At 40.7% G+C, this 25,998-nt stretch overlaps 1 protein-coding gene across 5 annotated transcripts in view; it reads right to left on the bottom strand.

Annotated features, from left to right (window-relative positions):
- diaph2 (diaphanous-related formin 2) overlaps positions 1 to 25,998 on the bottom strand; it is a 344,883-nt gene that overhangs the window by 197,654 nt on the left and 121,231 nt on the right. For all 5 annotated transcript variants that reach the window (XM_044040248.1, XM_044040249.1, XM_044040252.1 and 2 more), the window contains 5 exons: positions 23,874 to 23,992; positions 22,765 to 22,829; positions 21,521 to 21,625; positions 12,283 to 12,657; positions 9,096 to 9,210 (listed from right to left, as the gene is read on the bottom strand). In XM_044040248.1, coding sequence (XP_043896183.1) covers positions 9,096 to 9,210; positions 12,283 to 12,657; positions 21,521 to 21,625; positions 22,765 to 22,829; positions 23,874 to 23,992 — 779 coding nt within the window. The remainder of the gene's footprint in view (positions 1 to 9,095; positions 9,211 to 12,282; positions 12,658 to 21,520; positions 21,626 to 22,764; positions 22,830 to 23,873; positions 23,993 to 25,998) is intronic.

Raw genomic sequence — 25,998 nt, 5'->3', positions numbered from 1 at the left:
GTGTTCGACTGTCTCCTCTCAGCGTCTTTCCAGCCAGATTGGCTGTGGGAGTGTCACCCCCTGACCCACTTGCAGTCACAAACCAATTCCACCAAAGAGCCTCAAAGACAAATTAAACGTAATGTCATGTAACAAACTCAGCGGGCTACTGTGCACTGCCAGGCACTGTGTTTTTGTGTTAGCCCGAGGAGAAACCAAGCTTGTGTGCACCTTTTTTAGATCTGTATGGAAATCAGGAGGCTACACGGAGCCCCGACTCAAAGCCTTTCCTTTTTGGAAAGATAAGAGTTAGGTAACTCGAAGAAAAGTGACATACTAGTAAAAAAAAACAAAAAAAAAAAAACATTTGCAATTACAACTGATGAATTCTGTTAAGTGCGTGGTCGACGGAGTTTTGTGTTCGATCTCATTTGGGGGAACATTATGAAATACAGCGGGTGGTTGAGTTGCAACAGCTTTTAAGACAAACGGTGTCTACAGACCTATCAGACAAAAAACAAAAACCCTTTGTCTAAGTACAACAAAAGCTATCAGCCCCTGAAATTAATACCTGGTAAAAGGGGTGGGAATACAGCTGTGTAAGTTGCTAATAGAATCATGTGTGTCAATGAAGCACTCTCGGGAGATTTGTATCACGGCTGCCAGTGTAAGAAATGTGTCAAACTTCCAGGAATCCTAAAGACACGTACCAATCATTAAGAAACTTATACATATTCACCATTTTTTCCCACTTAGCTGCTTTTTGAGATGGGCTGAAAACTAATGGAAGCAAAACTGCTCACAAAAGTTCTCCAAACCTTTTCTAACTCCTCCCAAGCGTGACTCAAGAAAGAAGCTAATCCAGCCGTATATCCACGGAGCGCACAGTGAACATCACATATCAAGCATTCTATATAAACCTCTCCCCGGTCTGTACTCATACGTCTGAGCTGGATTAGATATGCATTCCATATTCTGCCATTTGGGATCGCGGGGCGAGTTAATGAAGCTCCATCGGGGCTTTTTCAATGTGAAAAGCTCCAGTGACAGTGCTGACATTGTCCCTTTTCTAAAGGAAAATGTTAATAAGCATGCTATCACTCAATTAGGCAGGCAGACACTGGATATATTGGATGACACGTGCAAAGCCTTCGAGCAGATACACATTTACAAAACGTACACAGAGACTTAGATTATGTTTCCTGGACACTAGACTTACTTTAAAATAACAACGGGGTCGCTTGTTATTATGACAAACAATCACATTAGTAAACGTCATATTAATGTAATGGTGAGGGGGGAATTTGTGTGGCCATGACTTCAACTCGAGAAGAAATTCTCTTGTTTGGGTAAAGTCACGTCACAGACTTTAACGTGATTCTTCCACCCTTATTAGTGTCATTCATATGAGCACATCTTGACGAAAGTAAATGTTGTTTTGAGAAACATCTGTGCAGCAGTAGCTAAAAAAAAAGAGGTGAAATTAATGTGATAACTTAAATATGCTGTTTAAGTTAAAAAAAAAAGAGGAAAATATGAGGCCAGTATAAGAAAATAGATCAAGAAGATAACACAACAATTCAAATCCCGGATATGTGTTACCTGATATTGTCTGAGGAAGTAAGCAAGGAGGAAAAGAAATAAAAATATTTAGGTGCACAGGGGATATTTATTTTTGAAGAGAGAGATTTGGATGAACATTACCTGAAGGCGCATAAAAGTTAGCGGGTGTAGAGTTGAGAGGCTGTAAGCGGCAGGTATCAAAGAAAGCTAATATTCAGAGGGCTAAAGTTAAAGTGCACTGTGATAGCCGGAATGGCTCTCATCTGAGAAGAGAAGATTAAAATCAGTGGGACATCACAGCGAGGCAATATGAAGACGGAATAAGAAGAAATCTTACTCTCTCGCTCTCTCTCACTCACTCACTCGCTCGCTCACCCGCTCCCCTTCGCTCTCGGAGACACAGATGCACACACACACACACATAATATAGTCTCCAACAATAAACCAATTACTTGTCATTAATATTTAAGGGCCTAATTTCCATCCATATGAGATATATTACAAACATGCGGGGACGAGCAAGGGAAAGGGCTGACCCTGAGATATCCACAGAAATGAACATCGGGGTGTGTTGTGTTTTATTGAGACAAATGTCTCCTGCCTGTGCTAGCAATTAATGACTTCCATATGAGGGGGACACAACAGCTCTTTTTTTTTTCCAAAATGTGATTGCATCCTCTTTGTTTTGCTCTTAGTAGTAATGAATATGTGAGTCTAGAATATACAATTAACTGGGAATAAGGGGGGGAAAGTGTCTTAGGTCATTGTAACAATTCAGAAAAGTTGAAGCACCTCTACACTTACATATGGATATATGTTCAAATGGGTATAGCTGCAGAAGCATCCGTACTATTATGTTTTTGTTTAAAATAGCATAAGTAAAAGTACCACAATTTGATAACATTTTACTTAAGTACAAGTGCTGGTCTAAAAATGTACCCAAGTTAAAGTAAAAGTTTAAGTAAAAGTTACTTTGTTACTTTTTTAAACAAGGTTGACATTCAAAAAAGAATACGTAAACACATAATGTAGCAGTCAAAATGGGTCAAAGGTCACAAATGTCACTCACTCAGGGACCTTAATTGACACAAATTCACCCATCCTCATCATTCACCTGTTCTCATCATTCAACTGTCATTGTTCACCTGTCCTCATCATTTGCCTGTCCTCACCGTTCACCTGTCCTCATTGTTCAACTGTCACTGTGCTCCTGTCCTCATAATTCCCTGCGAAAGTTTTCGGTACGTGAATTTATTATATTTTATTTTATTAAAAATTCAGGCCAACATTTACATGAGTAACGGATGTGATTTAAAATGTACCGAGGTGCTGTACTTCCAAAAAAACATAACTAAGTAAAAGTAATGTTACAAATAAAAATGACTTATAACTTAAAATTACATGTACACAAAAACCTACTCAATTACAGTAACGTGAGTAAATGAAATTCAGTGCTTCCCACTGCTGCTAAAAAAACATGCAAAGCATGACCAATTATGTACAGGTGGCATGTGTATTCTGGTGCAAGCAGGAAGTTGATTATCTTTGCTTGGTTTCAGATATTCTTACTCATAAAAAATAATAACAATGAAAAGTAGAACAAGGATTTGTTTTACTAGGCCGACCAGGAAGTGGTACTGAAATTGAAGATATTGTGAGCATTTTAGCAGCACTTTCCATTCACAGCTGATAAGATGAGCTGTGGCTGATAACCAATCATGAAGTGAATGAGGGTGGCTGCGGCTCGGTTTCTGCCGATCTATACTCAAACACAGCCCCAGGTTTTCAGACAAAAACAGAGCCGGCGGCATTTCCCTCCCCCCCCCGTCTTCAATTACAGAGCTCTCAAACACAAGGGTAATGTGGACGCCTGGCGTATCCAGAGCAGAATCTTTGCATTTTTAAATGAAAACGTGTGGAGTATGGATGTAGCCTAAGAAACCAGGAAAAAGATGGGGACGCGGTATCAGGAAAGGACCCAGAATAAAGGTGCTAAGAAAGTTTCTCCGGAATAAGCTCCCTCCCCTCAATTAACAGCATCAGTACTTAACAGCCATGTTCTCCAGGGAGCCACGTCAACCATTAAGCCTTACCCCGCAACAATATAACATAGAACATATCAAAAGCTTATCGTTGCACACATGCTATTATAACAAGGCGAACTATTCCACAGTGAGCTTAAGTGTTCTGAATTGAGCTTAAACTCATTAGACAAAAGCCTTTATTACATTGTGAGTATCTGAGGACGCACAGCTCCGGTAGTCTGGGGATATCTGTTTTCCGAGAGCAACAAGCTTTTAAAAGGTTTCAATCAACAAGACATATTGTTGGTGAATGAACACAGCTTAAGAGGATTAAAATATTCTGAGTGGCACTTATGGTTGTTGCAGTGTTCGGAGACAAAACTTATGTGTGTGGACTTGCACTAAAGCGCCACCACTGCACAGTGTTCCTGTCTCGCTGAGATGTTGCGGAGTGTAATGTGAGGGGGCTGACCATGTGTGAGTGTGTTTGATCTGGTGGCCAGGGTCAGCCCTGATATTAACAGTGTTATTAGGGGACTTATTAGGGAGAGTCAGAGAGCCAGCTAAACCCCCAACTGATTCCATCATTACTGCTGTTGTGGTAGGGTCATTACTGCCCTGCTGCTGAGGCTTTGTAGCAGGGATTGGGAATCTGCTGGGGTGCTCACCACATTGGCTCAGTGGGAAGAGTCCGTGTTTGTGTCCGTGTTCTCGTATGTGCGGCTTTGTGAGGACCAAAAAACATATAAACCATAGGGAGTGAGGACATTTTGTCTGTTCCACACATCTTTAAAGGGATTTTTGAAGGTTAAGACGTTGTTTTAGGGTTAGAATTGGGTTTAAGGTTAGGGTAAGGGTTAGGCATTTAGTTGTGATGGTTAAGGTCATGGTAAAGGGCTAGGGGATGCAATATGTCTACGAGGGTCCTCACTCCAAATGCTGTACGTGTGTGTGTGTGTGTGTGTGTGTGTAGGAAAAGGAAGAGAAATGGAAAACATCAGAGTGAGGAAAGTCCTGAGGGATTTCATCAAATCGCGTGTGATGAGAAGGAGGATGACTGCTGCCATCAGTGGAAGGATTTAACCAAGTTACCGTTCCAAAGATGACCTTCACAGGCGCAAGTTTTCTCCCCCCACACACTGTATGTGTATACACACAAGAGTAATCTCTTTTATGAAAAAAAAAAAAAACAATACTGGAATTACACATCAAAGGAACTCGAGATACGACTCACGATGTGGAAAATTATTCAGGTTAAGAACTTTTTTTGCATGACTGTTGCCTCAACTGATGACTCTCTACTTCTGCTCTCTACAACTAACTTTTTGATTTATTCCCAAAGGTGCTTTATCGATTGGTAATACCTGTTCTTATCTTGGTCCAATCATTGTAACCCCAGACATCATTAACACATGAGGCATGCTGGGAAAAGAACGTTTCAGTGACCCTGCTTAGAGAGGTGGACTTCAGGGTTTGATTCCCACTTCAAGATGAACATACATTTCCATTAGCTCTCTCTCTGACTTATTTAATTGCAGTGCAACAGAAAACCAATAATACCCTTAGAGAAACTGTAAGGGTATTATTTTTAAACAAAAAGAAAATATCCAAGGTTTTACTTTGTTGTCAAGCAGCCTCGTTTCTTGGTGTTGTTTCTCCTGAGAAGCGCAGACACCCCCATTACAAAGTGGCATATGCCCTTTGTCCATCAGCAATTGATGTGGCCAATGGAGGAAACATTTTAGGAGAAAAGGGGTGTGAAGTTTGCCAACATCAATCTTGTTTCAAATTGAACTGCAAAGTTCCAGCTGAATGAATTGCCTTTCAAATGCAGCAGGCCATGGCTACACACATTCAATCCCGAAGTGAATCTGATTTGATCCCAAGAGCCATACAAAGGCACAACCCACAGATTGATATAGTGAACTGAGGGGAGATGAGGGTAAAAGGGAAAAAAAAGAGATAGGGAGAGAGGGAGGGGTGGTGCAATGAAGTCAATGGAGGGAAGGGTGAAGAAAGCGGGATAAGCCATGCAGCTAGCAGCAAAGACAGGAGAGAGAAAACAACCCTTTCTGTGGGGCATAAAATGATGTCTTGGCACGACCGGCGCCAATTTAAAGTCTCGCAAAGCAAGTTTGCAAGATATGAAAATCTGGGGAGGTGAGCGAGAGCAAAGCGGAGACGCGTGATAACACACTGCTAAGCTAAGTATGAGCGTAGTAACAATATCCACAACGCAAAGCACTACAGATTGTCCCTGAGGTAAATTACAGCAACTGGGGGGTAAATTCAAGAATAACATTTTTTAAAGTCGCAGCATAATGTATTGCATTTTCTCCAGCATTGGGATGAAAGTAAGGATTAAGACAAAAACAAGCGCTAAATATTGAAACAAGGCTTCCTGAGCCCCTATGAGTTACCAATGTGTGGTTTACAGCAGATACCAAAACAGAAAATATGTAGTTTGATTAGCTGAATTGGAGCATTGGTGAGTACAAAGACACGGTACATTTGCATACTGATGGATCCTTAAATACTGAATGTAGTACAAGGTTTGGTGTGTAATGTTTAGTATGATTCAATGGCAGAAATTAAATACAGTATATGTACTGTATGTCTGGCTAAATGTACAATATTCTGAACATAAAAAAATAATTTGTTTTTGGCAGCCATAGACGAGTCCTCCGTTTGCAGTCTCACCACTAGATGTCACTAGTTTTAAAACAATAGACCCTTAAAGATGTCGCGTTTTATTCCAAATTTGTGATTTTGAGGGTCAGAGTTGACTTGTTAAAGGTCCAAAATCAGGAGAGGAACATTAGTGTGAGGGATATATATAACATTTTATTGACAGACAGCAGCTTTATTTGGCTCTCTGTGTAAAATATGTGGTTAAGAGAGAAAGCCATTTTATTTTAGTGTGAAAGCATGAAACGTTAATGGCAGCGTCTTAATCCGTCTGCAGCCTTAGCACCTCACAACTGACATATTGCATGTGTTAAGTTTTCAATCAACCCGAAGAACTATCTCATAATAAATGGCACATTTAGAAGACAGAAGCCAAGCTTGAAATCCCTCTTGATTATCATTTCCTTTTCTTGGTAAAACTCATTAAACAGTGAGACTCATAAAAGCAGCAGGGGAGATGACAGTCTTGCATTCTCAGTTGCTTTAGAGGCCTCTGAGCACAATAAGCATGTGAAAATTGGGGGCTGTTACTGATTCTTTTTTTTTTTCGTCTTCTATTTTTTTTTTTTTACTGCCAAAGTGTTGTTCTTCAACAATACAAGTAACAAGCAAGCATAAAAAAAAAGTGAAGTTAACAGAAGGCCCTTTTTTTTTTGCACACTTTTCTGAGGGCAGCTCTGCGGGGAAGGCATTTGCACCTGCTTGCCTCATCCTTCACAAAGTACATGTCCCTCAAAGTGTGCTTCTCTTAAAAATATCTTTGTCTAAGATGAGGCAAACATGGAGTTATCTCAAAAAGAAAAAAATATATATAAACAGTTAACTGTGTTTTTAGGGTGTGCATGCGTATTTAGTGCATATTTCATCCAGAAAAGATTTATGGTCTGTAGTTACAATGAGAAAGCCATGGCGTTTGCACCTGAATAAAATTACCAGCTCAACAACATGATTGGAGATGAAGGCAATCTCTCTATACAAACACGTGCAACTCTAAGTGGAAATAAATTGTGATTTCACCGGACAAAAATAACGTCGAAGCACACGTTTACATAAAGAAAGGGAAAAGAAATGAAGTACTATTTCATTTCATAGAGTTCTTATCCAGCACCAGCTACATCAAAACCCTCCTCATGAGGGTTGGGGAGGTTTACATATCAAACATTAAACAGTATTTTTTTTTCATTCATGAGGAAAATCATGTTCTGTTTCAACAATGGCGGGAAAAGAGCTGATTCAGTGAAGTCGCTGCAGGGGTAATTGATAGGGATCCAGCAAAGGAAACTCTCAGGGGAAAACGCTGGATCATGAATTCCTACCCGGCCAGCGGGAACATGAACTATCTATAGATGTAACCCCGGTGGGTGAGAAAATGAATTCAATAAAGAATTTTAAAGGACCTTTAAATCTGAATTAAAACCGTGCGTAACTCAAAATGTTCATTTGTATTTCATATCAAGAATAGAATTGTTCTGTACGGTTCTTTTTTTTATAGCAGGCATATTTCTGATTCACTGAGATTTAATGTTCATTCATCACGGTTAATAACATGAATCAAATACATTGTTAAAATGCTAAATGTATAATTTGCAAAGGGGCCTAAAAAGGACTGCCTGTCAGTTACTTCAGACACATCTCAGAGCCTGTTAATAATATAATATATATTGTATATATATATATATATATATATATATATATACTATATAAATAATATATATACTGTAGAAATGTGGCTGAAATGTGGAACGATGAGGAGACAGGCATGACTTTAAGGCCGCTCCCTGTCACTTCATTAAGCCTTGCAACAACTGTTTCCAACAACTTCCCTCCCATCTCAATTATGCCGGCAAATCACCTTACAGCCGCTAAGAATTGACAAAAAAAAAAAAAAGCTATTTATTTCACTCAACAAAAAAGAAACGGGCGTAGTTTGTAGAGCTGGAGGCTTTTGAGAAGAGTGGAGCAAGAAGCTGCTGGCGGGCTGAGTGGTGTCCAAACAAACGGTGGGTATGTGGGGAAAAAAGTTGGAAGATTCTGTATAGTTATGTCCACACACCCTGACAGAGATCCGATTTGACTGCTCAGCAGCTGACAGAGCTCTGACTTCTCCCCTCCCACTGCTGCTAGATTTAGAGGGGTGTACTATACGGACAAACACACACACACACACACACACACACACACACACTGTCAAAGTAGGGGAAAACACTCAAATTGTCATAGGAAAAGTACATCAAGTGCCTTCACACCCCCCCCCAATATAAAAACCAAACTTTACCACGCGGATCATCCATCAGCAAGTAGCCTGGTTTTGTATCTGAGAAACAAACCGGCCAGAACATGAAAACTCCCAGAACCTCCTTCACTAAAGCCTACTTCGGTTCCCTGATGGAGGATTGGTCTAATGGACTGGAAAAGGCAAGACATAAAAACAAGCAAAGCTGCTCTCAGTTCACACTTATTATGTGCACGTCCACGTGTACATGTACACGCAATTACTCATTTGAAACTGCTCAGTCAGTGCAAAAAAATAAAAAATAAATAAATAAAATGTACTGTGGCCACATTATATTCCCAGCTTTCTTTCTGGTTCAGACACAAGCAGAGCACTGGCATCCCTAATTGGCACAGTGACTTGAAATGAGACCATAAACAGAGTGCGTTTGAATGCCAGGGGAAAAGTGCTTGATTTTAGGATAATTAACATTTCACAAGGAAAAAAACGCCTCATCATATGTCACGAGACGTAAGCTCTGCGTGGCACCTATTGCCAGAGAGGCTAAACGAGGTACACGTGTGCAGATTAATTACGGCAGGGGCGAATGGCAGACGATGCCTTCTTACCTTTGCTCTGCGAGGAGAAGCAGACGGAGAGCTCAGCAAATAGGTCAGGATTCTCAAACTTCTCTTCTTTGACTTTGATCCAGAAGCAATTCTCTGACATTTCCTGAGGCACTATCTGCAATGACACAAGGATTCCATTATCACTACAATCAGAGAGTGCCATTCCACCAACCTGCCACTCAAAAAAAAAAAAGAAATTCTCTTCATTGGAAATGGGGTTTGTGTGTGGGCACACGCATGCCCTTGTGACTGTCTCCTTAGCGTCTGTGTGGCAAAAAAAAAAGAAAAAAAAGAAAGTTTTCAGGGTTATAGGCATTATTTCACATGACGGAATATTACATGAATACGGCCACACTATCATGTGCGGATAGACCCCGCTCATATCAGGCGCATCAAAGTTCTTGTCGACCTCTCCGGGGGAAGAAATGAAACGGTGAATTTCAGCGGTGTTTATACAGTCCTCCTACCTGGATTTGTCTGAATGCCTCTATGAAGCAGTCAAGCACCTACACATGCTGGGATGACGGCAGGCCTATCCCTATACTCGCTCATTCGCCTCTGCACTCCTCAGTAGACAAGGGAGAGAGTAGGTGTGCTCGGGGGGGAGATTCACACATAAACAAACGCATCGGGCATGCTGCACTTGTTACTGACTAATTACGTGAGTGACACCACAATATGTCTGCCGAACACTGTGTTAAGTCCTCTGGTGAAAGGTCTCCGTGTGACACTGAGGTTACTAGAAGCGAGCAGTTAGCCCCCAGCACTGTTGTCATTAACCTTCTCAACACCACGGTAACCGACTTTTTTCTTTTCTTTTTTTACAGCAACAACTCCGACACGAAATAGTGGGCAAGCATGTGCTACTAATCACAAGTTAGACTCTGCGTATCAAGAAAGAAGAACCCTCAACACCTGTGTTAACCTGTCACGTCAAAATGGCTTCTTCAGTGGAGCAGGTCCTTCACAGAGAGAACGAGGCGGAAGGAAGAATAGCGATGTGACTTCTTTGTGATGATAGGAAATGATTCTCAAGGCCATATTGACCTTACAGGGAGACTTAAGAATATTTCTAGACGAGCTGGTGTTTGCAGTGAGTATTGATAACAACGTGCCTCAACGACATCAACAACAACAACAACAATAATAATAATAATAATAATAAAAACAAGAATGTTGCGATTATTATACTCTGTTACAAAATAGCTGATGAATGTGCAATACCAAATGAGAAAGAAAAAAACAAAACAAAAAATAACTGCCAAGCGGTGCTAAATCCAAACAGCAAAAGGACACTTAGAATGATTTCTGCTCAATTAACTGCTTTTAATTGATAAGTAAAAGTAATAATATTGAGTTACTTGAGTTACTGTCTTTTTTCTATTAACAAAAAAATCTCAAGCTTACAAAACTCAAATGCTCAAACAATCTAAAAAGCCTATTGAGCTGCTACTTGTTTTATTGTAGTTATTAATAATAATAATACTAGTAAAAACAAACCAAAAATGAAACAACCATGGGGGAGTTTTGATAACGACACAAAACAAATCACAGTTGATATCGGTAGAATGGTAGAATTGTAGTGTACAGCAGCATCAAAACTTGCTTCATACATATCAGCTGGCCAAAATGGCAGCTAAAACACGACCCAAAGCATGTACTGAAACTGCAGAGTTAAAGCAATGACTCAAAAGCTTTTAAAATGCTAGTCTACTCCAAAGTGAGCGCCTTACACAACTAATTCTGACTCCGAAAGTGTTATAATATTAACGCCAATATCCCGCGTAGGCGGAAGCAAAAAGTATCTGTGACACATGATCAGTCACGGACATTTCTCACCTACTCAAAAGTAAAACTTAGGGTCTAATAAAAGTGCACACTTAGATTATAACAACATCATTTGGAACTGTCAAATCTGTAATTCATTCTCTTGTGTAATATTTACGGGGTCGTGGCTGAAGGGAAAAAAAAAAAAGAAGAAGAAAAAAAGTTTCTTTTTCCCGCCCCCTTCATTTTTGCACAACCAAATTGCCATCGCTCGTGGCGTTCCCACATTTCGTTCTGGTACATGTAGATAAGACAGGCGACTCTTCTCCCACTTAATCGACAGAAGAGAAACACAGATTGTTTTTTCCTCAGGTGGTTATGAATTTCATTTGCATCACCGAACTACAATTCCTTTGGAGACAAGGTTAATGCACCCTCACATCAACTTGCGTCTGTACGTTTCCCAAAAACAATGGGAATTTGCGCCAGACAGTGTGCACACAAATCACATATGCAAATGCTTCACACACAGCATGCAAGACAATGAGTAATGTTTACATTATATTTAAAATAGCAAAGCACAAACAACATACACAAACCCATCAGGTACCATGACACAAAACAACGAAAAATGGCGCCATTTGGCGTTGTATTTCTGCTTTACTGACACTATAAATAATTATACCTACTGCTCCACACAGAACTGTGCATTTCCATATGTGGTATTTTAAGGAGCCCTTAAGGTGAAAATAAACCAGTGCGTGTAAAGCAACAGTCTAAAAGTGTCTAGTATGTGTCTAAAAAAATGAACACATGGCTTGATTCCACAAACAAACATTAAATACCTAATTGTACGACAAACACATTGTCAAAATAACTTAACTGGTGTTTTGGTTGCTGTCAGTAATTGAAGACTTAAATGCAAGGTCACGCAAGCATTTAAAATCAGCAAAGAACCATTAAGAACTCCTGAGGTTGTGGATAAATTATCTGTGGCAAAAGACAGCCCACACACACACACACACACACAAGAGAATGCGATGCTATGATGCCCAACCCAGTCGTCATTCAATTAAACCGTCAATGTGCAAATCCAAGGACATTTAAGCAGTGGGAAATTGGTTAGTCTTACATCCTGTGAAGCGCTGATTGTGGAATAGCGTGGCCTGTAGCTGAACGGCTATCTGACTACAGTAAGAGCACATTTGGAAAAAGGCTCCTTTTGGTTTGGATCCTCAACTTTGTACATTTCTAGGAGGTCACTGCGAGAATGCTGCGAATCCGGCGCTTTAAAGCCAAACGTTCGCTTGAGTGATTGTGCACATGTTGAATGTTACTTCCATTATCGCTCGTAACCGCTAATATGACGAGTGAACATTTGATTATGTGCATCAGTGAATCAAAACCCAGGTTACCATACCTTGGACCAGTTGACCCGCTTCATCACAGTGTCAGGCTTATAGGTCTTCTTGGGCTCCAGCCCATAAGGCAGCTTGACAACAGGTAATGCTGGAGGTGGCGGAGGCCCACCTGGGCCCCCGAAGAACGGAGGAGGAGGTGGGGGCCCACAACCTGGCGGTGGTGGAGGAGGTGGCGGTCCTCCGCCTGGAAGAGGTGGCGGAGGAGGTGGTGGAATGCAAGCATGGCTAGGGAGAGGAGGGGCGGGAGGAGGTGGAGGAGGACCACCGCCGGGTGGGGGTGGGGGAGGAGGAGGCGGAGGTGGAGGCGGAGCCGCTGAACCTCCTGGTAGGGGTGGCGCAGTCGGTGCTCCCGACGCAGATGGACCTGCTGCAATCTGCAAGTACAGGGTGAAAATTGTAACGATGGCCCACACATGAATGAATGGTTTGATCCAAATCTCAATAATGGTATCTGTCACATTCTTGTGTACCAGTGAGGAGGCATTTTTTAAGCCGTGGAAGACAATGTTTACCTTGTTATGAGCTTTGTCTGTGGGCAGAGAATTGGTTATTTGTGTCTGTAGTAGTCCACTGGCTCACTGCAGGGATTTCACAACAAGGATTATAAGATTTGGAATCCCATTTCCCATTTTTAACCCTATGAGTTCCCCCTATAGAAACATTATCATGTAAACGGATGTGGAATATTTGTCGGGGATTCAACACCGCCGCCGTTTGTCTGCATCTAAACGGAGACATGACAGAAAACACCTTCAGAAAACGTGTGCTCCTTAAAAAATCTCTCACTGATGGGATACTTCACCCTTACACCTCTCTCTACCCCTTTGTCTCAGCGAGACGCGGGATGCACCACACCTTCCTGTCAACGTGCGAAACAGAGAGGTGTGAATGCAGCTTGCAAGCTCGAATTGAAAATGAGGAGGTCAAATCATGATCAAAAGACATACTGATTGTGTAGAAATAGAAATAAGACTTATTATCTGTGCGTCTTATGACAAGGAATTCATAGCAGTTGTTTTTCTTTATTTTTAAACATGGTCAAGTCACAAAATGTGCAAATGACCTATAACACAGCCTTAAAATAAGCGTTATGAACTGAATTCAGATTTTTTTTTAGCTACAAAAAAGACAGTTGTGTATATGCTTGCTCACTGAAGGCACAAAATGAAAAGAATACTTCGCTGTGTTTATTAATTCCGACTGATGAGTGTGCAAATTCATTCTTGGCAAAACTTTAAAGGGAAAACCCGTGAACAACTACTGTTTAATTTGCTCGTGTAAAAAGATAAGAATGTTAACGTTCCTATCAAGTCCTCGTCACAAGTCCTCACCATGGCAGGCTATTAAACAGTAGACAGGGATGTAATTAGACCTGAGACTGATAAGACAAAGTCTTTCAGTCCTGTGACATGTCTGCACTATCACACCTCGCCCATACACCAGTTCTCTTTGATAGTCAGTGATAATGCCAAAAGAAAAATGCTTTCGACAAAAAAGTTATGCAAATACAACAATTACAGACACCCAAAGCTAAGACAAGGCTTGATCTTCAGAGCTGATTAGGTGCCTGTTCTCACCGTTTCCACTTGCACATCTCATTTCCAAAACCAATTTCCCACTATGCTCATTTCCCTCATCACTTGATTGTGTGTGTGTAGAATGTGATTGGCTTCATATTTAAAGACATTACGTAGTGTTTCATTACACGATGGCATTGGTGGATTGTTTATTAGGGCCAAAATTAAAAAGGTGTTCTGCGAGGAGCTTCTTACCCTAATTGCCCAGAGCCCTTCAATGAAAATCCACATTCAGTGATTACATGTCTGTCAATCTCGAGGCCCCACGAGGCCCATTCTCTCTTTTAAGATTAATACAAGGGAATGGAAGCGAATTAGCTGCTAAATTAGAGCGCAAATGTTTATATTGAGTGGCCCTCCGAGTTCCCGTGCCTCACTCTGATCTACCCACTAATAAGTCCAACGGCTATAGAACCCTTGAGACCAAATAATATTGCCACTCGTATCTTCTCCACCAGACCCAACTACAAAAACCCAAAGAAAAATACCTAGAAATTGTTTTGCTGTGGGGTCATTTCAGACGGATTTTATGATATTGGTATAAATTGCACATTGCTATTTTGAGGCAGCAGAAATGTGTCAATGGTGCAGAACTGGTGCTGCTATTGAACCCTTTAACATCTAACCTTCAAAATGTCCATCTGGATTTTATGCTTATTTTAACCATAGAATCATGGCTTATTTTCACCATCTTTCTGGCAGTTATTTACAATTTACTGCATGTTAAAATAGTGTATTAACAATTTAAATGAAGAAAACCAAATGGTTTTGGTTAGTAAAAAACACTGTAGTTGTATGTGAAACGTGTACGTGTTAAATTTGAAATTTAAACAGTATAAAACATATCTAAGATAACATTTGTTTGAGTCTTCGAGTCAATGTCCAAAAACAGGCCAAAAAATGGAAACTACTGTATGTACAGGTGTACACGGACTCGCCGGCTTCCTGAAACAGCATGAGGGAAATTACCATAATGACCACATGTTGGTCTTGACGTGCAACTTCTCAGCTTTAAGAAATCGTTGGATATTTCACAAAATTGCAGTGTTAAAGGGTTAAGAGTGTATTACAAAGATAGTAATATGCACCTACATAGGAAAGTGTTCAAAATTGTTTAAACACTGGCACACACTGAACACAGACCTCCATGTTACACAACACTGTATTTAAGTGGTCCATATTTGTATAAAATATCTATGCCATGTGCAAAAAATAAACACAAATGCAGTATATATAAGAAGAATGGAAAGAAAACATGAGTACTCCCACTGGAATGTAATCAATATCAAACCAACATAACACACACAAATAAATGTGACATTTATTGTCACTATTAAACACACTATGTCCACACTGAGGGTGAAGCCCTTGAACCAAGTAACTGATCAAAATGCTTCTGTAGCAACAATTGCCTCCAGCCGCTGCAGATAAGACCTGCATGCAATTAACGTTCAGGAGGAGTGTTGGACCATTCTTCACAGAGAAATGCCTCAGGATAACTTTAGTCTTAGAGTGTCTGAGGTGAAACTTTCCCTTAATGGTTCAGTGTGTGTGTAAAACCGAGCAACATTTATTGGTGAGGTTGCAGCTGACTATCTGGACGTGTAAGTATATTTCCTCATTTTATTTGAAACCCTTAATAATACCTGGATTTCATTTTCCACAGCAAGGTTTGCAGTGCCCTGTTTATGCCATTTATAGAACAGCATATTGTTTCCCACAAACGCAAAGCTCACTTTCATCAGTCCACAACACGTCCCCCGCAATTTACTTAAGCGTCAAAATGGAAATGTGCAAACTACAGCTGCAAAATGATGTTTCTTTGGGAGAAATGACACTAATGTACAAGATATTATGAGCTTATCGTGTCCATCGTCCCTTTTTCCCATTGAAAAAAAGAAAATAGTGGAAAATGAGTAACAGTTGACTAAATTCACAATTTGCCTTCCTCGTTATGAACGAACTTATTTTGTGTAGGAGTTAATTGAAGTAGTCTGTCCTTTTATCAGTGAGCACCGTGATGAGCACTCTGCATTGTGCCTTTGGTGTCATTTAAGATGAGAACGTGGCCACGACACTAACTCATCTCCGTTTATAGACATTATAGTCAAACTGTGCACTGATCAATATTTTTATATCTATGCTTATTTATAATCTGAGTGTTCTGAGCTCTTTTATTTTTTTCATTTTCTGAGACATGAAAGGTGCTCGATGGAATGGCAGAATCAAAGCGCTTGAGTGTTTCTTTAAAATTCAAAGTAACAGTAAAACGCGTAATCCCGTTTCACAAATTGGACTCGAGCTTTGATAACTAAACTGCAGTTCGCTTTTGTAAATGCCAATTGCCTGAAGGTTCACCTTTTTTTTTTTCAGCACACACACAGTGAACCCTGTAATGACGTATTCAGCATGAACAAGCACAACAATGATTTGTAGGTCATCTTTGTTTATAATCCTACGTTACCATGTCCAATCATATGTTACGAAAACGTAATAAATGGAGGTCATTTTTTTTTCGCCACTGTAAGTGGGACGTTGCATAAATTGAGTTGTTCTAAAAGCTTTCATTTATGCTTTAATACACTTTTCAACAATATGATCGCAAGAAAAACAAAATAATATTTAAATGTTGTTTTTCTTGGCTGATCGGTTTTTTTTATTCAAATTGAAAATCGTGTCTGGTCTCAGCACTGCCCCCTATCACTTTCTGCCTCACCCTGTGCATTTTCACTGCGCATTTACGGCCGATCAGAAAGACTAAATAGGTCACTCACATTCATTACGTACATACATATACACTGGTAAATTACTTATGAGATTTAAGATCGCAGAGAAGTCCCCCTCTTGATCAGTAACCTGCGCTCTAACTTGATTTCTATTAGCAAATCATTCAGCGTCTTTTAACGCTGTGTTTCTACCAAGATTACGAAAGGTTTCTAAGATGTTTTTTTTTGCATGATGTTTATTTGGAAACATTCTGGAGCAGGTTAAAATGAAATGTAACCCACGGCCAAATTGGATTCATAGTCTTCGGGACTCCATGAGGTCATTGAGGAAAAATAATTAAAGCTGAACATTTGTGTTATTAAATCCATGCCCCAGTCTCATCTCTAATCGACAAGTTAAATCAAAGTATTTACTTGCGAGCGTGGAAAAATACCCAGTACATTACTTAATGTGACAGGTTTTATCGCTTTGTAAGCTGGTATCCATTTAGAGTAAAACCGCACTTGTGAATTAAACACAGTATTTTAATTTGAAATGTGTTTTCCCACAAATAAAGATGACAGTAAAATACAACGTGCATACACAATAAAGAACACAGGTAAACAAATTTGTTTAAAGTGAGATTGCATCAAGAGCCGCACATGCAAACAGGACACCCACCTTGGCTTCAGATTCCCTGACGAGTCTCTGAGCCTCTTTGAGCTTGTCTTTTTCAATAGTTAACTGTGCAGATACAACAAACACACACACACACACACAGACACGCGCGCATACAGTCCACCGACACACGCACCATGGAAACACAAGAGGAACAAACAGGTGGGTTAGAAAGACAGGGAAGAACACTCAAACACCACAACAAGTACAGTACTCCACACACCAAACACAAAAGAGGCTGAAAAGAGGAAAAGAGGGAAAAGAGATAATGCTCCTTACACATAAAAATGGCAGAATGTGTTATCTTCCCATTTTGTATGAATGAGCTATTTGATGTGCAAAGAGGTACTGTACTTTTACACCTAAAACAAGATGTAATCTATCTTCAAAAGAAAATCAGTGTACACTGAGCACTGAAGGCAGCATGAAAGGAACAAGGCACAGCATCACTGACAGTTGGTGCACCTTCAAACCCTTTTTCTTCTTTTTTTTTTTTTCCCTTTCCTTTTTGGCATTGAAAAATACATTTCAACTTAACACTCTTAGATGTGTGATGGGCACTGATTTCACTGTGCAGTCTTTGTTTTAGAAATGCACACATTTTTCGCTTTGATTTTTCACTCTGTACAACCTTGCCAAGACTGAAGAATGGAAGCATAATCCACACAGCAACCGAAATGTGATGTTATCATGGAGTCATTCCTACAGAGCGTCTCTTACTATGGACTGTGGAGAACTAAATATTTAATGTGTTTAATGGAAAAGGGAGATGAGAAACGTTAGCGGGGTGACTTGAAACGAATTTTCACTTCACGAAAATCTTAGAAAATAGAAGCAAAGTGCAATATTTAAAGCAAAGAGAAGTTTAATTTCATCTTCCATCCCCGGGGATTAAAAGTTAGACCCTGTGGGATCTCAATTTTAAAGCAAACTGAGGGAAAGACCATCTGCAGCAGCTGCAGTACAGTATGCCCTGCTTCCTGAGAAGCCCCAGCTCTTCTAAGCACCTATCTATATAAAAATGGTAATGTTTGCACTGTATATGAGATCTTTGACTTCCTGTTTTTGGCTCCATTTCATGACATCACGTCGACAACTGTCATTATCAGTCGAGTCCAATCTTTCTAAATTCTAATCAGCCGGGATGGAAGGTAGCCTTGCAGTAGACGAGAGAGAAAGTGGTCTACACCAACAGCTCCCCTTGGGGCCAGGCGGGGTCAACTACAAGATGGCCGGGTTGTTCAAACCTATTAATGGGATGACACAGATTGCTCCGACGTGGCACTGCAGTGCTACATTATTCTTCACACCCAGAACCAATTCAATGATGAATAGTTCCCCAGAATGGTTACAACCAAAGATTTGAGCAAGGACGCGTGATTTCCACTTGGTGTGATTTCTGTGTCCTTTGTTGGTGTTTACATGCAGAAACCTCCACTCAAATCAATTGGGGGGATAATCAAACGGACGCATCAAAAAGGGTGCTGCTTGTTACAATGCCAGAGTTCCCAGAGAAAGAGTCTCATTAAATGTGTTGGTTCACAAACAAGGTAAAAAGGAGCGGCTGGGGCATGCATGTGTTTTAATATCTGACAGGAATTCAGTCGAGCAGATGAAAGGTTAAGGTTATCTCCCACTTCATTTATATTCAGCAAAACAGCACTGATGGCACAGCAGCTTTGATGGACAAAGTGAATGCGTGTCCTCACACCGATTTAAAGGTTTTGCACCCCTCACAGTTAATGGCTTTCTACAACACTGTTTCAAAGGTGGATTAGGTTGCAAAACACACTCTTTGAGTCTCGTCTTCCTGAAGTGGCAGAATCACAGCCGCTTGAGAGGACGACACGGTTTTTGTTCATTGCTTGAGGTAGCAATTCAGTGTTCTCGGAGAGCACCTGGCTAAAATTAAAAACAGCAGACAATTATAAGTTCTCGCAGGACTTGAGAGAAAAGTGAAAACAAAGTCCAATTAAAAGGAGTGCATGTGTAAGATGCAAGGAAATGAAATAAGAAATAGATATAATTCTTCTATAGATGGTCTGTATTTATTAGGGCTGTCAAAGTTAAGCGTGTTAATCGTTGCGATTAATACAGCCGAGATAAAAATAATTAAACGCAGTATTTTTTCTCCTTTTTTTTTTTTACTTCCAGTGTGTGATGGTAGCCAAAGATGGAGAGGGGTGAGGGATTGTTGGGCGGAACGTCTCATTTTAAGAACCTAACCCTAAAACAAAAGTTTTATGACAATATGAAAAAGTACCTGGGTGTCACGGCCTCGATTGTCAAGACAAAACAGCGACGCGACTTATTGCCGAGACCTGCGCGGAGGAATTCCTCCACATCGCCAACGAGTGGCAAAGTAAGTGGCAAACTGACCACCCTAGGCCCAGATAGTGCCCGTAATATGGTGGCAGCTGCCCGGCGAGTTTCTAAAACACTTGTTCTGATGTTCATGTTCTTGTTGCATACAGGATGGCAGTCATCCATGTTGAGCCTTTATTTTAAGAGCTTATAGGCTTGAGTCTCTTTGAAATCACATAGTTCTATGTGTAGTTATGTGTTTAAAAAGAAACAAAATGGTGTCCGATTATTTTGTTTGTTGTATTGACATCCCTAGTATTTATATAGCGCTTTCCTAGTCTTGACGGCCGCTCAAAGCTGCTTTTTGTACAATTTTGCCATTCACCCATTCACTCACACATTCATACTACAGCACATTAAGTTCTATCAAACATTTTTCATACCCATTCACACGCTGCCGGCACACCCGCCAGGAGCAACGTGGGGTTAAGTGTCTTGCCCAGGGACACATCAGCATGTAGACCAGCAGAGTTGGGAATAAAACCCACAATCTTTGAGTTGAAGATGACTCCCTCTACCACTGCGCTACAGTCTATATTATATGTTCACATATAGAATACACCTTTAAGTCAAAGCCGCTGATGATGATGTCGGTTGGTGTGCAACTCTGTGGCTGTAACCGGCTTTCCGAGGGAGTATTGAGACAAACAGAGGAAGAAAGAGGGTTCGACTCTCCAGGGCATCTCTGCTCTGCACTACCTGTTAATGCACCACAGTCAGTCAGGCTTCAAAAGACTGAGGCCTGCCGGGGGAGGGGAAAAAGAGAAAGGTGGGTGATGGGGAAAGGAACACTTTGAAACAACGTGAAAAAGCCTCAACCAAAGAAAAGAGGCCAAGCAAAGCAAACACAGCCTGGCACATTCATTTCTGACAGGAAGTGGAAGGAAGGCGCAGCGAGAGGGAAAAGTGCAAGCAGGAGGAAAAGGTGCAAAGGAGCTTTAGTGGTGGTGTAAAAGGTTGGCTGTAAAATGTTAGTAATCAAGCACGGACAGAGTGATGAACCAGTTTGGGCACAAATGCAGTTAACGAGTGGCAACAGAGCACTCAGGAATATAAAGTGCAGGAGTGAGACCGGCACATAAATGAACTTCTGGGAAGAAGAAGAAAACTGGCTAAAACCTGTGCTGCATTTTGTGTTGACCACGGAGAGATTACGAGAGGAGAACACCTAGTGATGCTTGGACCACATTTGCAGGAACAGTTCATCAGACGGTTAAGTGCTAATGTAAGCAAGCAGAGAGGCCATGTTTGAAAGAGAAAGCAATCTCTGATATAGATGTAGCTAGACCATCTTTCAATGCTGGTTTATATTAAATTCCCTAAGCATTGAGGCAAACTGCCCTTTTGTCCCAAGGCAGTACTAAAGTGTTTGAAATTGGGTTAAGGGGGAAATAGCAGTCATTTTCTGTGCTCAAAATGGAGGGTTTTACCAGGGAAAAAAATGAAGCCAAAGCCAGGAAAAGAAATGCAATCCATCTTTGTGATGATAGAATTACATACAAAAAGCTTCAATGGACCAATTTGCTCATATAAAGAGCTACAACTTAAGAAACAGATTGACCCTTTATTAAATCAAATCTTCTTGCATGGATGATAACTCCCACTTATAGCAGCAGCACGTGCGTTAGTGGAGTGGAAAGGTATCCTTCTGACCAATCAGCCTTTTATTTTCTCGTGGCGCCATGCTTTTTGCTGCCTTTTTCTGAGCCAGACAAGCATTCAGTAAGTTCTTTTTTGTTTTTTTTTAATTCAAAAAACTTTTTCACCAAACTGATTAAAAGTGCACCCAGACATTGAATGTTTTCATTATCTTCTTTTCCATTATTTTTTAGGAAACATAAAACATAAATGATCTCCAGGGGAATGCAACACTGTTTTGCAGTAATAGTGGGATTTCTCTTTATGGCTGTACCTGAGACTCCAGGGCCTGGATCTTCCCCTCCAACTCTTTGATTCTCTCGTCCTTCTTCTGAGACTCAGCCTGGGCCTCCTGCCGAGCGCTGAACTCCTCATCAAACTGCAAGAAACAAGAAGCAAGAATGTCTTTCGTGCACGGAACAAACACAAGGATGCAGCTGTAAGTACACACAAAAAAAAAACATACAAACTTGGTTGGTGAGTGGTCTCCGGAGAACGGCCACAGGGCACATAAACACACCAAAAAACATGCTGTTTTACACTCTCTGGCCAATTTCTATTCATAGTCCTCATGGCCCTAGAGCCCCGTTGTCCTCTGTCTTTGTTTCAGGTACGGCTTTCATGTATGTTGATGGATCTAACCTTTGCAGAAACCAAGCCACGTCGCTACAATGGTTTTATGCCCCAGCAGGGCATGGTGAGCTGGTGGGACAAGACTTTTGAGAAGGAAACACACTGAGGACTCCCTGGTGTCGCCTGACAGAGCGGATTCCTTGAAGTCCAGTGTGTAACATCCCGGAGGGTTCATCATCAAATTGAATACGCTACCAACAGATATGTTTATATAAGTGTATAACCACATTTTTCATAACCTTAGAATAAGCCTTTAATATGTACTTTAAGCAAGGGTCTTCCTTTGCTTAAGGCTGCCATCTTGTGCTGCAATGTGTCTTCAGCAGCCCAAATGGAAAAAAACAAACAAAAAAACAGCATGTTTTGCATTTTAAAGCAAACGCAAATTACGCAAATAAAGTAAATTGGCATCTGTGTAGTTGCCACGGACAAGAACAGACGTCACTAGTTCTTACACACATTTAAGATACAGCACATTTTATAATGACACGCATTGTGCTGGAGGTATGACTATGGAGAGTGTTTCTTTCAAATCAATCAAATACTATCAATCAATAGCGGAATCATCATTTCACCGACATGATATTAAAAAGAAGAGTGTGATACAGTGAAATGCCCTTGCAGTCATAGCTGAACATGTAGAACTGTGTCAAAGAGTCTACGTATAACTTAACTCTGTTATGACATTGTACACAAATAAGTGTACATCAGAACGTCGGCATCGATTCTTGTAATGCTGATACGGATCATGTAGCGTCACAGCCAGGTATTGATCTGGGCATGGCGAATCAATAGCTTGTCTAGGAGCTCTGAGGAAGAAATAAAAAAACATTCCTGATGGGAGGCGGCCAACCAGAGGAGCTGTTGGAGTGATTAATGTCTCACCTTTTTGGAGTACTCTGCGGCTTTCTGCTCGCTCTCCTCAACTTTGGATTTATCCACGCACTGATCTGCAAAACAAGGGGGGGGGGAGGGGGGGTGTAAGAAGAAGAAGAATCACGAGCTGCTGCAAATTCAGTTCTGGGTGAGATGTGCATCATTAGCTCCTCGTGTGATTAAACGCTAAATGAATATTACTTTTTGACAGCATATTGGAGCCACTCTAATCAGAATTCCAATGCTCTTAAATTGTCTTAAAGAATATCTATAACGGGTGTCCTATACCACCAACTCAAAGTGTTAAATACTTATGTTTATATTTTGACACATACTTTTGCAATTGTTGAGTGTAAATTGTCATTATATCACACATCACATCTTCCTTGTATTAGTACCTCCCCCATGTGAATGTGAAAAGAAAAAAAAAAAAACTGAGGGCGGAAAGGCAACTTGCTAAAATCTGTGCGTGCGCGTGTGTGTGTGTGTGGCATTTAATTCCACGTCTTTAGTGAGAATTTAACAAAACACAACTCCAAAGTTTTTTAGCAGCTGATTAAATCTCAGCAAAGTGAGAAAACTTATTTAATACTGCATCAGTTCTCTGTGGATAGGTTTGGAAACTTTTAATGACTCTTTGTTGGCAAGTCAGAGAACTGTTAGTGACACAACAGGGAGAAAAAAAAAATGTGTTATTTATTTCTTTTTCCCTGTGAGATTTTTTTTTTCTTGCCGTAAGTGCCAATAGATGTCTCCTGTATGATTGCAGAAGCACAGCTGCAATATTGACAAAATTACAATTTAAAATATTTCTTTTGGACTTACAAATATTTATTTCACCACAAACAATGCACGGCAACTCAATACCTAAATAACACCAGTCTTATATGTCAAGCCACTGCAGGTGTTTGTCAGTGGAGTCTTAGCGGGTTTCTCGAAGGATAATGAGAAAAGGTCTGTGGTATCAAAGCAATTCTTTTTTAACAATGTCAGCGATATATACTGCACAGCATCTTCTGCAGCAAAGGATGATTCCAACATAGTGTAATCTAACAGACTTAAGTTTCTCGTTACCCCCACATTAAAATAATGACACAGAACATAAAAAAAAAAAGTACCAATCAGATGGGTGAAGTCCACGTCTAGTCTTTTACTGTAGCCAAAGTCAGGATCCATCCCACTGCGATGCAAGACCACCTGAGACACGCACTCTTCTATCACCTTGTAGTACTGCGGCCTGAAAGGTGAGGAAATTAGACGAGCCACAGAGAGATATGAGTGACACAAACTCTACAAGGCTAATTAACCACAAATTATTCTCTTATCTAAGCTGGAGGTCACAAAATGCCACATGAAAAAGGGTGCAGCTGGAAAAAAAAAAATAGACACCCTATTAAATTTGATCACTTGCTTCACCCTATCATGGAATATGCAGATTAATGGGCATAGAGAATGCACATCCGTGTTAGTGTGTCCATTTCAAGGTGACAGACAGTGGCAAAGGCTATGCTTGCCCTCTTGCCTAATTTGCAATCATCTTCGCCAATTAGAGCAACCATAAAAACTGAAATGTAAATCTAATCAATGTAATGTGTGTAATTGAAAGCACAATGACCAGGAAAACATGTCAGCCAGTTAGGAGTGTGACTGAATGTGGTGTGTGTGTGTGTGAGCCACCCCGTGTGTCCCGGTCCAACACACAGGTTGGTATGTGACCTTTTCCCAGTAACATTATCAACTTAAATTGCAAGTGACATTTAATAAATACAAAGCCAGATTAAACGGAGCTCCAAACTGAGAAATAATTATTTCCTAACAATGACACCGAGTTTACGTTTCATCGTGCGACAGAGGCAACTCATCGAAGACTTAAGCTCAATTTCTCGCACGTTAAGATTTAAACCGAGCTACTCGATGTGGAAAATTTACCCTTGATGATACTCTCAAATAATACTGTACAAAAAAATTATAAAAGAACAATTCCCTAAACAGGGAACAACAACAAACACCATGTGGGTGTGACCGACTAATTGCGGCAATTTGCTTAATGGCTGGGCAAATGCCATTCTGGTGCAGCGCTGTGAAGTCTGAAAAAGTGGTGCAGCAGAATGAATACATTACTAGTGGGAGGAATATAGTATCAGCAGCTGGAGCGGGGATAGCCTTCTGTATCAATAATCACAGCAGCCCCCCTTTTTTTTAACAGTATCTTTGTGAGTGTGCAGTGGAAAGCACAAAAAACAGCATTCCAAATCTGCTTTCACTGGCTGCCGATCCTTTTATTCATGTTACACCACCCTCAAAGGATCAGCAGTATGGGTGGATATTTCTGTATTTATATACATTCACACCTCTTAAAAGTTAACACATGCTCCCAGTGGGAAGATGACAATTTTGAGCGGAGAAAGATTTAAAAGTAGATGTATTGTAAAAAATCTGACTGAGAGCTTTTCAGCTTCCAGAGATTGACTAAATGGTTTATATGATGAATAATTGAAAATCAGAGAAGGGATTTTGTGACGACTTTGATCCAAATAAACTCAAAAGTCTTGTCAAAGCCCGTCTGTCTGATGGCGCCGCATCCTGTGCCAGCACGGCGGGGAAGACGCACTAAAGCACTAATGCTAATGTGATATAATAATTGAAGTAAACAGGTTATTTGTCGTCAGCTGGGTTATGTGCAGGATCGAATATCCCGAATAAAAAGTAATACCGGTGAACCCCCAGCAGACTGTCATTACCAAACATTAAAGTAATAATCTCTTTGCCCACTGCTCAAAAAGGCTCTGTTCTGCTGGCACCTTGTGGGTGGACAGGCCGTATCAAGACACTCACAGGGATGTGAAAGGGCACAACATCCTGAGCCAAAACAAATAAGAATAATTCAGCGTTTAGGCGCCCCGTTTTAAAAGCATGACATGCCATACATTAAGCCTGAGCTGGTGGATTCGCCCACTCATGACTGGAACAACCTAGTGAAAGCTCGCACATCACCCTGCATGGCTTAAGCGCCGTGGCACTCGGCTTACAACTGTCACAAGTGTACACCACATTATTATCTCAATAAGCTGCCCTATTTTCCCTCCGTCCTCCATCCTCCGCCACCGCCACCACCACCACCACCACCACCACCACCGCCGAGCAGATATGGGCTGGGTGAAGATAACTCGAGATGGAGTGTGACCCAAAACTGTCAAGCCCCTCCACAGTGGGCAGGGCTGGGCTCCAGAAGCTAGCATCTGC

The sequence above is a fragment of the Solea senegalensis genome, linkage group LG12 (genome assembly GCF_019176455.1).
Source record: "Solea senegalensis isolate Sse05_10M linkage group LG12, IFAPA_SoseM_1, whole genome shotgun sequence".
Classification (NCBI taxonomy): Eukaryota; Metazoa; Chordata; class Actinopteri; order Pleuronectiformes; family Soleidae; genus Solea; species Solea senegalensis.
This window is presented reverse-complemented; position numbering and strand designations above follow the sequence as displayed.